The sequence below is a fragment of the Lepidothrix coronata genome, unplaced genomic scaffold, assembly GCF_001604755.1.
Source record: "Lepidothrix coronata isolate B3197 unplaced genomic scaffold, Lepidothrix_coronata-1.0 Scaffold55, whole genome shotgun sequence".
NCBI classification, from domain to species: domain Eukaryota; kingdom Metazoa; phylum Chordata; class Aves; order Passeriformes; family Pipridae; genus Lepidothrix; species Lepidothrix coronata.
This window is the reverse complement of record NW_016690235.1, coordinates 2997084-3010429: the sequence shown is the minus strand read 5'-3', so window position 1 is coordinate 3010429 and position 13346 is coordinate 2997084. Positions and strand designations below refer to the sequence as shown.

The window sequence follows — 13346 nt, the reverse complement described above, 5'->3', positions numbered from 1 at the left end:
TATCACAAGTATCATGGGCTTTTTTTTTTTTTCTTTAAATCTCATATAGTTCACTGTCACTGGCTGAAATCACTAAAAGCTCAAGCACATATATGCAGGAATGCCATGCGACTGTGCTTCTGTGTCCTTCATTTACCAGTAACAATATAGGTCAATAAAGAAAATGTTTCTGTGCGTCAGAGATGTTGATATTTTGTAAGTGTTAATGTATTTCTGACTTTACAGCTTTGGTGAGCATTTCCAAAACAGTAGCCAAGTAGCTGTTGGGACAGAAGGCCTGCTAGGTAGAAGCAGGGGGAAACTTGCAGGGCCATTTGCAGCAGTGTTCTCCTGATAGGGTGGGGAACTAGGATTTAGGGAGAAGACTGTAGATGTAACTGTATAACCAGACAAAAATCCAGAAATTAAGGGAGAAAGAGACTTGGAGATAATTTGTATTACTATACAAAATAAATTTTGCCTCTTCAAAAAAGTTAGGAATGGCATGATAGGTTCCTGCTTCATGACTCCCCTGGCAAACTGGTTTAAAGCCATCTAGTTTACATCTTATGCATAGGTCATCTAGGCTCCTACTCTTTCCTTTTCCTGGAGACATTCTTCATATCTAAACTGCTACCTCTGATGCTGTTGTGGTTTGCCTCCCACTGTGCCTAGAGGAGTATGGCCCAGGTTGTAATGACTCTGATACAGTCTGCGTTACTCCCGGTACTGCTTTTCTAACAGGATAAGATGCTACTGCCTGACTGCAAATAGCTGTTCAGCAGCAGTTGCAGAAAGAAGTTGTAGTGTTTTACCTCGCAAATCTATCAGCTGTAGTCATAGGTAGTACACTATGGACATGCAGACACTGAGTATGTGTAAATTTAGGGGCCTGCAAAGATAAAAAATGCCTCAAAAATTAATTATCACCTAATTAATCTTCAGGTAAGGGGAAAAAAAAGGAATTAATTTAAAATCTGTGAAGAGTACACAAACTGTGGCAATGAATACTTCATGAGTGTATTTCACCTCCTATCTACTTGCAGCAGATATTGCTGAGGAAGGTGCTGCACAGTCCCTGAAATGTGCGTGCCTCCTCAGCCTGGAACAAAAACCCTGGCACCACCCTGCAGGGGCAGCTCTGAGCGCAGACCACTGGGCAGCACCGAGCATCCTCCACTGGGGAAACCAGCTTTGAAAACGGTGTCAGGCCCTGTCAGTAGAGCTTCTGCGTGGTGTCAAACCACATCAGAGCTTATGGTCACTGCCCTGGCCTGCCCTGCCCTTCCCAGGAAGACTTTCCTGATGGTTTCACATCAAACTGAGTCCTGATGGATTTTAGCTTCTAGACGCCTGCTTTAGTCGATGGTAGTTGTCATGGTGTGGATGCAGTAGTGTATTATATGTTGCCCTTCATTATTTCCTAGCACAGTTGCTTTTTCTGATCTCCCAAACAAAGAAGACAGGGAGGCATTTTGTATCTGCTTGTGTATAAAACAATAGGAAGCTGTCCAACACTGTGCTGAGTTGTAGTAAGTTCTGCATTTAGTGTTTGTTGTTCTGAAGAAATAAGACTAAGTGCAGCTGTTTGAAAGAAAAACAAAACAACCCAGCCTCCCTCCCCTGAACATTTAAGGACAAAAGGAGACAGATTTTTCCATGAACAAGTCACCTTTGTGACCTTCAACAAATTACAGGAGAAGTAACTACTGATTCAGCTTACTGTGGAGATCACACATTACTGTATAAATTACTGTACTAATTACCATTGTCTTAATAACAAATGACAGCATTCCATTCTGTTATATGTAAATAGCAAATAATGCAAGATGAATTTACAAGAAAGAAAAACTAGTTAAAGGTCTGGAAGCAGTGAAGGGGGGTGGGGGGTGGGGAGGAATCCTACAATTCTGTGTAGGATTTTAGATGGAGAAATAATCTGCTAAACACAGGGTAAGATACAGTTACAACACTGTCACAAAGCTGTTTGTGTTAGATCTTAATTATCTTATAACAAATTACTCAAGCAATCTAAGAAATTTTCAGGCTTTGTAACTCTAAATAGGTTTTCCAAGGGAAATGCTGTGTGGTTGGATTTTTGTGGATGGCTGTTGGTCAGACATCTCATAATGTCTTTCCAGAAAAGTCTGCTGGCAAATATGAAGTTTTATAGAATGGAGCAGCCAGTTATCAGAGAGTTTGTATCAGAGTGCCTGTAAATGAGATAAAATAAAATTCTATATGGATCCTAAACCCCAGTTCCTAATGGAATCAGTGAATGATTCAAGACCCCATCCTAGAGATGAAAGCCACAGTTCTGATCAAGTCCTCAAGAAGATTTGTGTCCATGTGCCCTTTTGTCCATGTGTAGGCAGAAATAACTAGACAAAGAAGGTATATCTAGGATTCATGTTGGCAACAGGTTCAATGAGAATGATTGGAATCCTTATTCTTATATTAAATTAAAAGGTTTCTGGCATTTGCAGGTGATTTATTTCTTTAGTGGGGAGGGTGCAGCACCTTTTACCTGACATGACTAGGGATTTATTAGGTTATTAAAGCTATATGCTAATTGCCAGTTATGTTCATTTTCCTTGAAAGTGACAGAGAGAGGCAGAACCATGGTGGCATATAAAACCACTTGGATTTGCAGAGATGCAGAAATACTGACAGAGAAGAGGGCTGTGCACACTTTGTCACAAATGCCATCTGCTTTTTTATTTCTCCTTCTCATTTTACAGAAAGAGATGACAACCAGGATGTGTCACTAAAAACTACCTACTGAAGAAAAGTCCAATTTCCTTCCTGCTGCAGAGTTCAAGAATGTGACAGCCCTCACCGACTGAGCCTGCTTTTAATCCCTGAAAGCTGGGAACCACAGTTACTTGCTTCCTTCCACTGTCAGTGTTCTTAACCCTGAAGATGCTGCTAAGAACCTCATCTGAGCAACATAGATTACTGAGAAAAAGAATAGTCATATTAGTTCTAGCTCCTTTATTAGGAATAAGAACCTCTTCAGCCACAAACAATGGCAGTGCTCCTGCTGCTAAAGCTTTATTGAAATTCAGGTCCCTGGGCTGGCCTCCAGATTCATTGTTTTCAAATGAAACTGTATGGTTAGCTGCAATCTTACTTTCTTTTTCTTTTGTTTCTTGGTATGTGCTTTCTTTCCTAACTGCAGCAGACTATTAAGAGATTCTGGAACCGAAGAAGACTTAGCCTTTAATGCCCCCCACCCTGCACCAGGCCACCCAAGGCTTGGCCCCCATTCCCAAATGCCAGTGAGCCTTGTGTTTCCAGGAAGACAGCCATGTCCCTCAGCTGATCAGTTAGTTTGTTTCATTGTGACTCCTAATTGAATGACAGTGGGAGGGTTTTCGATCTCAATTACATGAGCAGGAGTCCAGATGTAGCTATGCAGTGCTGAGGTATTTTCTTTCAATTTAAACTGTGACTGACAGCAAATCTGATCAGTATCTGTGCTGTAGTCAGCATTTTCCTGAAGTACTCTATGAATACACCATTCTGTCATGTAACTTCATAGCCTTCTGTTCCCTTAGAAAAAGGATCCTTCTCAATCACCCTAAGGTTTCATCTTTTCAGAGAAAAGAAATTTAATTTTTGTAACTTGGCGGAAGATACAGTAAAGGTGAGTAGTATAAAGGGTAGAACAGGGGGGAATAATTGAAGGTTTCTGTTGCATCTAAACAGTGTCCAGCAGTGTGACTTCCTTTCCATACTGGACTAACATAATTTTTTTTTCCAGAACTCAATCCAACTTAATTAATACATGTATGGACAGCCTGGAAGGATCTGTTGCAGTAAATCGAGTCTTCTATGCCAAATAGAGGAGGCTTTCTTCTGAAAAAAAAAAAGTGATATTTAACAGAAGGATCACAAGAGAGAGACTATTGAATAAATGTGAATCCAGTGGAACACACCTACATATTTTGTGCCTTGTAAGGAATTTTGCACACTTGCGTTATTGTGAAAGATTACTTTTCCTGAGTAAGTGCTGAACCCTGTTGCTGCCTTCTTCTCAAGCGAGTTAGATATGTTTACATCTTCTGAGACAGCATCAGAAGAAAAATCTCGTGGAGTATCCAGTGATGAAACAGAGGGGTAGCAGACACTAAAGAATAACAGCAAACCTTTTCTAGCTTGTGTTGTAGCACATTCTGATTTACTTGCCTGCTTGCTTAAATCTGGGCTTGTAAGTATAAGTGATCACATCCTTGCTTGGGAAAAGTGCTTTTGTCTGTGAACATTTAATGTGGCTATGGTGGAGGCTTTTCTGCATCTTTAGAATTATGCAAAAGACTTTATCCTTTGGTTTCAAGGGGATGGACCTACCTAAGTGTTCCTACCTCCTTTGGTGGTCTTCGCAATCAGGTTAATTCTTTGGGGATTGGAATGTGCACACAGATAATTTCTGGTCTGCTGGCACTTTTGCAGGTTATAACTAGTTTGTGGAATTCATTGCCACAGCTACTGCTGAGCTTAGTTGCCTCATTTTAAAGAAGATGAAAAATGTTCCATCTTTGGAAGATTGCATGTGGTTCACGTAGATGACAACTGCCTGGAATTACAACTTCAGTTGCATGTGAAAGGGTTTCTTGAACTCCTCCAAAGTGCCTGGACTGTGATACTGCTTGACATGGATCTGTAGCTGATACAGTGCTCTTGAATTTTGCTGCAGACAGTTGCTGTCTGGTGTTCTTCTGGCTGGACAGCACGATATTTGAAAGATTAACATGAAGAGACAAATGTGTGGAATTGAAAAACATGGTATTTTATGTATAATTTGTGCACAATTTATTCTTCATTTTATTACACTACTTACTATATGCTGGTTTGAGTCTGTTCGCTGTAGCTCAGTCTGAAGATTAAGCAGAATTACATTCCTGGTGAATGCATTAGTTTTGTGAATGCAAAACTTATCTGTTGGAGTGTTTTCCTTTTTTTTTCTTAAACTATTTTCTTTTTTTGTACAGCACACTGTATGAGGCAAAGGAGGGAAATGCATAATTGAACCCTAGAGGATTTGTGTTTGACATGATCAAAATTCCTGTGATGGGAAAACCCCATTATAACACAGGAGCTGAACCAGCTGCAAAGGAGTGCAAACTGTACTGGTTTTGCTTGCTTATTCTACTGGGAAGAACAGAGAGTTTGATTCCTCCAAATGGCAGGGTTTGGCCTTTAACTGAGTATCTCCCAACAGGTACTCTTGCTTCCACAGCAGAGGTATTCAGCCACCTCCTGGCCATCTCGTGCCATGGGCCATTTCCCCCAGTAGTTGATAACTCAATAAGAATAATGTCTGGACTGTGGCATCACTACATAAAAGTGTCATATTACTCCTTCCCATAGAGGAAGGGGGCAGCGTCCTCTTGGATATTGTGATCTCAGCTTCATCAGTAATTTGCTCAGGACCACAAACAGACAGAATTGTGTTTTGGTTGTTATTAGTCTTTCTACCAGATCTTATCATTTACGTATTTTCCTAATAGTCCCAGCATTCCATATATTTCTAGGATTGGGGAAGGCAGAGGAGAGAGGGGAGAAAGAGGTTATTATTTGGATTCGTTGTTTGTTGTAGTTTTTTGATCATCTTTCTTGTTCTTCAGCCGGGTTTTGTTCTTCTTGCCTAAAAAGGTTTTTTTTGGTACTTACCTTTAGAGTTGCTGTTAGTGTTAAGGTTTAAGGCACTATAAGAAGGAGACCACTGAGACCACACTCAGCATTACTTCAGAGTGCGAAAGGTTCCTATGATATCAAAATTGCCTTCAGTGGTTAAAGACATTTAAGCTTTCTTTGATTGTCTCTGTAATAAGAGATTTTGTAATGAACTTCTGCTTTGTGTGAACATAGATTAGTGTCACCGTAGTGGCAAATGTAACATGAAAAAAATCTTAACCTCCCTTAGGTTTTATGAAGGATGGAGTCCCAGGGTCTATCAAAGAGTGTGGGGTGAAACTAATGCTTTCTGTCTGATTTGATAGAAGTTGGGGACTTATGAAAGTTAATGAGTTTTCTCGAAGAACTCAAGCTCTAAGCACCTGACAAGGTGTTTGATTCTCTTGACCAGTGGATTCAATAAGAACAAGGCAAGGAAAGAGGAGAAAACAGTTAATTTGTAACTCTACATGGACCTGCAGACAAGGGCTCAAGAAGTGCAGAAACGTAATGGGTAAACGTTGTCCCCAGCAATCACAAATTCCAGATCTGGGCAAAGGATACAGAGATACAGGATACAGAGAATGGTACCCTTTGTAATCGAGAGGCCATTATTACCAAGTCTCTATTAACAGCAGACTAAAAGGGTGGTTTAGCACTTTTGTACTTCATGCTGAATAAATTACACATTTTGGAGCCCTCTCACAAAAAACAATTCCTTCCTGTTGCTTTTTCCCTTTTCTGCTTGTTCTTGAGGTCTCGGGACCCGCCTTCTGCCTTTCAGTGTTCCTTTTTTCTTCCCCAAGGACAATGCTGTTACAAAAAGTACCCTTCTCACCTCTCTCTGTGCCTCCAGAAGGGCTACCTCTCATTTGTGCCCTCTGAAGAGAGAGGACTGGCTGTGCATTGTCTCTTCAGAAAACCAGAAGCAAAAGAGCAGGAGGTACCTGCAAGAGCAGCAAAACAGAAGGCACTACATATGAAATAGAAGTATGCTTGCTATGATATACTCTATGGGCTTTAGAAAGGGGATAACACTGGGCAACCCAGTATAGACAAGTGGTCAGTATTTAGACATTTTTTCGTATATGTTGTAAGAAATTTTTAATAAAAGACACTTTTAATAAAAGACACAATAAAATAATTATGGAGACTATTCCAAGGGCAAAGCAAGCCAAATCGACACTAAGAACCTGGTAGTGGTATACATTTAAATCTAAAATGATCAAAAGTTAGTTTTTTGTGTGTTTTATGCTAAATAGACAGTGATTTCCAAAGTTTAGCCAAATAAGTTAGAGCTCTTAAAGTTTCTTTTCTGTGTTTTAATAAATTTTCCTGTTTTAAATGCAGATGTAATTAATATAATTAAAAGTTATAATGATATTCTCCCAGAGAAAAGAAATAAATTACTTGCCTAGTCTGATACTTGTGTCTGTGTATGTACCTGCGCACATTGATAGATAGATAGATAAATAGATATGTACATAAATGTGTGTGTGTGTGTGTGTGTGTGTGTTTGAGTGGGCATATGGATGTGCAAGTATCAGCATATGCATATGTACCCTCCCTGCTCTTCCCCACACAATAGATTTCTTACTTTTGTTAATATTTAAGGGGGATGCATCTTTCTAAAAAAATAAGTAGTTGATTCCTTTTTCTCCTCCATTCATCAGCACTGTTTGGTGTGTTAATATTTTTTTAATGATGTCATGTGTGTCTTAGGCTCTTTTAGTTCTGTTTGTTACTAAACAATGGTTGAATTGTGTGGGAAGAGAGACTAACTGTTATAGTCATTGAAAGAAAAGGAAAGTTTACTTTTCAACCCAATCATAGGGGATGAAGCAATGGAATACAAATATGAATAAAATAAACATATTCTGGCAGAAGTGTTGTGAAGTTGTTTGGGATCTAACTCTTCAGGGAGAAAAATGTGTTTGGTTTTCATACCACAGGGTAGAATTCCCTGGCAGGCTTACAGAACTCGGAGATGAGTGAGATCCATCACTGCCAACTCACCAACTTGCTCACAGCCCTCCTGTCATCAGTGTGACACCAAGAAAAATGGACCAAATGTAATGCTAATGAGGCTGGTAAGAGGCCAGCCTCTTACCAACACCAGTCAGACTAAGCATGTGGGTAGCCTTTCTTTAGCTGAGCTGGTCTGCTTGTTCTTGTTGGTCAGATCTTTGAACCTGGATAACTCGTGGGTTTCATCATGTTCTTCAGCTGATTCCTGATGGGACACTCCAAGACAGGAGGGATGTGTAAGTAGCACCAAGCCAGTTCAAGGCAAAGTTTCATCTCTTAAGAACAGAACTAAAGAGCCTTTGTTAGAATTTGGCAGCCACTGAAGGAAATTAAGGTCTGATAGGACAATGGAAGCTGTCTCCAGCATATGGAGCATATGGTCTTAGAGAACACTGCATTGTTCTCTTTGGCCTGATTCTTAAGACATATATATGTGCATTATTATATATAAAGCTACTGTGAACTTAATATGAACCAGGAGCAGAGCTTGAGGGGAGCAGGAACATAGGGGTTAAGAATGGCTCTGTAGAGACAGTACCCAGTAGAAGAGCTGATGCTGGACTTTGGGTGTGTCTGATATGGGGAGGACCTGAACATTAGAGATCCTGGGACTAATGGAGTAACGGGAAAACCGCTGCTGAGGAAAGATGAGGAATTTGACAAGCTGAAAGAAGCTCAATAGCAGGAGTAGCAGGAAGCTTTGCAGGGCAGCATGTGCATGTCTGTACTCCAGAGGGCTGTGCCACTATTTAGGGTGCCCTGAATGGTTTGGAGAAGAATGCCAAGAGGAATCTCATAAGGTTGAATACAGGGAATTGCAAAGTCCTGCGATTGAGAGGAGCAGACCCAGCCTGTATATGCAGAGGAATATATTTTCCCAGCTGGAAAGCAGTTTGGCAGGGAAGGATCCTGGGGCCCCGGTGAACACCAAGCTGACCAAGACCCAGTAATCTGCCCTCATGACAAAGATGGTAAATAGCCTCCTGGACTGCATTAGGAGGAGTGTTGCCAGGAGGTCAAGGGCTGATCTTTCCCCTGTGCCCAGCTCTTGTAGGACATGCCTGGAGTGCTGGGTGCAGTTCAGGGCTCATGAGTGCGAGACAGTACAGACTGGGGGAAGTGCAGAAAAGGACCACAAGGATGATGAACGGACTAAGCCATTTCTCACACAAGGAGAAGCTGAAAGAGATGGGACTATTTACCTTGGAGAAGGCCCATGGGGGGTGTTATCCCTACGTATAAATGTTTGATAAGGTGAGTGAAGAAGACAGACTCTTCTCAGTGGTATACAATGACAGAAGCAATGGACACAAAGTAAAGTACAGGAAACGCCTATTAAACATAAGAAAAACCTGTTCAAAGTGACCCTGCTCTCAGTTTGGCATTGGACTAGCAACTGCCAGCAGTGCCTGCAATCCAGTGGTGTGCTGAGCCTGTGATCAATGCACCATGTCTGGGCTCTTCAGCAGTGATAGGGCTCTTCAGTCTGCCTTTCTCAATTTCCCTGTCTAGGCCAGCAGAGACCTATTCTGTCAAGGGGAAAGAGCTGCAGGAAACCTTTTCCTATCCAACTTTGTTGCATGCCTCCCTATCCAGCTTTGTTGCATGCCTCCCTCTTTTTCCCTGTCCTGATTCCATGCAGCAGTGAAAGCTGAACAGCAAGTGGAAGGCAATTTGCTGTGTCAGCTGAGAAGCAAAGGAGCAGGGCAGGAGTGAGACTGGCTATTGCATCCTGCACACCTTGCTGCTCTGGAGAAGTTGTCTCAGCTGTGTCATTGTGGGATGATTTTTTTCCTGCTACTGTACAATGTGATGTCAAAGCATGGTTCAGCCTCTGGTTCTATTCCAGACTGCTCTTCACAGTCCTCAGAGATGGCACAAAGTAAAAGTGAGGCAAACCAAGCAGGCGATGGGGTGAAAAACAAACAGATCTTACTGATTAAAAACAAATAGATCTGATGGAACAGATGGCCCTCATGGTTTGAGACCTTGGATTATATTTAATATGTCACAGCAATTAGAGCATTTCAAGTGAATTGACAAGTCATCTGAAGGTGTCACCCACCTGGTGAATACATTTTAGTGAGTGGAGGCATCCTGGCTCAGTAAAAGCCACACATTACCTACACCCCTGAAAGCCATAGTGTGGGTAATTACTAACCATTCACTAATAAATATGGCACAAAGGGTAGCAGTAGTTAGGAGACTATGTGCACTGATGTAAGCCAAACGTATCACATTCTATCAGTCAAACAGTAAAAAAACCCACAACAACACAAAAACAAAAATAGACCATTCTGAAATTTGCCATTTATAATGTATCAGCAGCAATTGTGTCACAGAATACTCCTAGAGCACCAGAAAATCTTGTAGGCTAGTCAGCTCTGTAAATCAGGACACTTTTTTTTTTAGTTCAGTGTTAAGCACTTATCATGTTACTTTCTGACTTAGAAGGGGCAAATGTCACCAGCTGGCAGCACTCGTAGGTGTCATTGCTGTTCATAGCAAGCGGCCGACTTCTGAAAAGTCATCCCTTTCACCAAGTGAAGGCAGGAGTTTGCTGAGCACACCTACCTTTATGTGGATGGAGCAGCAAAACAGCAAAGTGGCTGGGAGTGCACTGAACTAAGCTGCATCCTTTATGGCTTGTAGCCTCTGCCTCGGTGGTGCTGTCATTTTAGATGAATCGTCAAACAATTTTTTTTCTACACAGTGGCATCAATGTTCAGAAGGGAAAAGACAGGAGAGAAAAGACAGCCAGGTGATGGAGTGATATAGTAACAGAATTCTGGCCCAGGTTTGGAAGACCTCGATCTGAAGATAGGTCTAGAGTCATCTGTGATTATCCAACCTTTGTGCTACCGTGTTGCGCTGGAGCGCATTTCACTCACAGTCCTTTCAGCCTCTCCTGGCTCCAGGTGTAAAAACCAGATGTTTCCACAAACTGTTCTGTTCTGCTCCCACCAGACAAGTGCTTAGTAAACTAAGTGCATGTGCACTTTATACTATGTGAAAAGAATACAGAAAACTATTCCACCAGCTGTTTCTGACACTTTGTCTTAGGAAATTATCAGAGAAATAAGCTAACAGTGCAGTCTAAAAACTCTCACTATTACCTGTAGTTTCAGTGGCACACACAGGTAAGACCTGCACACCTAAGCCCAAGAATTGTCACCTGACATCCCAGTAGCCACCAGAACAACTATATCAAGACTATGGCAAATTAATCTGCCTACTTGCTTGGCTAATTTTTAAGGAGCTATGACGTGATCAAATGTGAAGAGAGAAATAGTATATACCAGTTGATAAACCCCCCCAAATCCTAATAATCTGATATGTTGCATTTATCCTTCTCAAAGAGGTGATATGAAGTACCTAAATGGAACCTACAAGAAAGATAGAGAGGGACTTTTGACAAGGGCTTGTAGTGATAGGACAAGGGACAATGTCTGTCGGGGTTCCCATCCCAAACAACCTGAATGCCCCTGCAGATGAGCAGGAACTCTGATAAAAGTGCTACCTTAATTTGACACAGCATTCTGTTGCTATTAGCCAGCATTCCACAAGCTGATTTCATTCAATGGGCCTACAGGAATCATACTTCATGCAAGCCTACTGGAAAAAAACAATTCCAAAATGTAAAATACAGCACAGAAAAATTAACTAAACAATTAAACAGCCTGAGGGATTTATTCTGGAGACCTGGGTATGATGTAGAAGGTCAGCCTGGTGTGCTGTTCGTGACACTGCCACTTCAGGTGCTGGGAAACAACGTCTTCAGTTTGTTGCTTCTGATTTGTGTGCTCTTGCATTTCCACAAGTCATCACGATCCAAACTGGTCTCTGAAAAGCGGTCTGGAACAGGAACATACTGGAACAGGAACATAACAGACCTCAAAACTGACACCTAAGATCAAACTAATGTCTGAAAATTTGACCTCTGTAAAACAAGTGGTGTAAAAGCCTTACTGGAGCAACTCACTCATTCACAGACTGGAATAGCAAATGGAACTGAACTCTATTGCCATTTCCTGTTCTTAGTTTGGAGGTGGTTTTGCAGGATTCGAAATAGGCCTAATGCATTCATTCAAAACAATTGCTCTAACATGTTGGGCTATTTCCTGGGTCTGCGGCCCAGCCAGAGTGTCATTATAAAATCCAGCTAGGATGGGCCATATTCAGAAGGATGAAAAAAGCTTCTCCTTTCCTGAAAAAGAAAGAGAGATGTACAGAGCAGAGAAACATGCAGCTCAAGTGAGTGAAAGAGAAAGCTATTTCTTTGAATCAATAAAAGAATAAAACAGCATAAAGAAAGCTATGGTATTTAACTTTTCCTAGTGAAACAGCTGGAAACCATTAGCTATTACTTTTTTTTTCAAGTACAAACTCTGAAATAGTTTTTTTTTACTCTTCTAATTCCTATACGAAAAAAAAATATCAGCTGTTGCCCATGTACTTTTATATTTAAAGGAATTTGAATCAGAATGTCTCTTCTACAGTTGTTTCTACTGTCCAGAGTTTGTTCGCTTCAAGTTGGGTTTTTTTTTGGTTGGTTTGCTTTTCTTTTTTTTTTTTTAAATGTCTGTGCTGCACTGCTTTTAGCCTTTTATTCTGAGCCTAGGGTGATGTGAAAAACATGAGGAAATGTCCAAATCCTTTTGTCTGGTTCTTTCTGTGGGCTAAAGTTACTAAGCCTTTTTCTTGAATGTCTAACCCAAGTCTATACAAGTGAATTATTAAAATTCTGCTCAGAGTAAAACTATGGCAAGGAATCATCATGCTAGAAATGGCAGTGGAACTGCCAGTGCTTAAGGTTGCTGTGTAATCACTATATATCTTTTTAGTTATGAGATAGAAACAGCTGTATTTTTTTTTCCAAGTGAAATGCAACATGCTCTATTTGTAGGCTTTAACTAAAAATCTAATTCTGTAATTGATGGGCAGAATGAAATTTCTGATCAGAAATCATTTCATAGATTTGTAATAAATGCCTCACATTTTATTATCTTCTCATTGAGTTTTGGGTGTTTTGTTTGGGGTTTTTTTTGGTGTGTTTGGGGTAATTTTTTGTTAGTGCCTCCCAAAACAAGTATTGTTTTGGGAAAAATCATAGAAAATTATATCATTTGGAGAAGATCATCCACAGGCAGAAGGTACTATCAGCTCTTGTGAACACTCAACTGGTCCCATTCTGGAGCACTCAATGAGGGCAAAGAGATGAAGGATGTAATCCTAAGCAGAATATTTATTTATTTGTGGAACATAATGCATTTTCAAAGACCATGACAGGAAATTAAAAAGATAGATCTCATTAACTTTGTTCCTGTAGCAATGCTTATTCATTAAGATGTCAGGCAGTGTAATTACTTCTTGAAAAATTAAAATGGAAGAGAATTGATGATCTATGGTAAAAGGAGAAAAGTAAATAATAAGGCAATTAGGTTCTTGTAGATCAATTACAAGACAGCTAAGAACAGGTATCCTGAAATTAAACCTTTTATAGATTATCTGTGTAATACAGATATGTCTCTTAATTTTCTCTATGTGGAAGCAAAATGCATGCATAACCAATCTAGATAATTTCAGTGTCATTTTGTGGTTTGCCTGGTTTTTTTCCACAGCCTCTCATTTACATGTGTCCAGTTCTGCTAATTCAACCT

At 40.5% G+C, this 13346-nt stretch overlaps 1 protein-coding gene across 5 annotated transcripts in view; it reads left to right on the top strand.

Annotated features, from left to right (window-relative positions):
- The window catches only part of MOB3B (MOB kinase activator 3B), a 90409-nt gene extending 82780 nt beyond the window's left edge, over positions 1-7629 (top strand). Inside the window, exons 6-8 of one of the 5 annotated variants that reach the window (XR_001875072.1) lie at positions 2721-3628; positions 3746-4767; positions 4974-7629. Coding sequence is in view for 1 of the 5 variants with exons in the window: in XM_017816452.1 (XP_017671941.1) it covers positions 2721-2750 (30 nt within the window). In the remaining 4 variants the exon portion in view is untranslated. Of the gene's footprint in view, positions 1-2720 lie in introns of all 5 variants that reach the window. The other 4 variants (XR_001875070.1, XR_001875071.1, XR_001875069.1 and 1 more) reach the window with 4 other exon arrangements.
- Positions 7630-13346: the final 5717 nt, after the last annotated feature.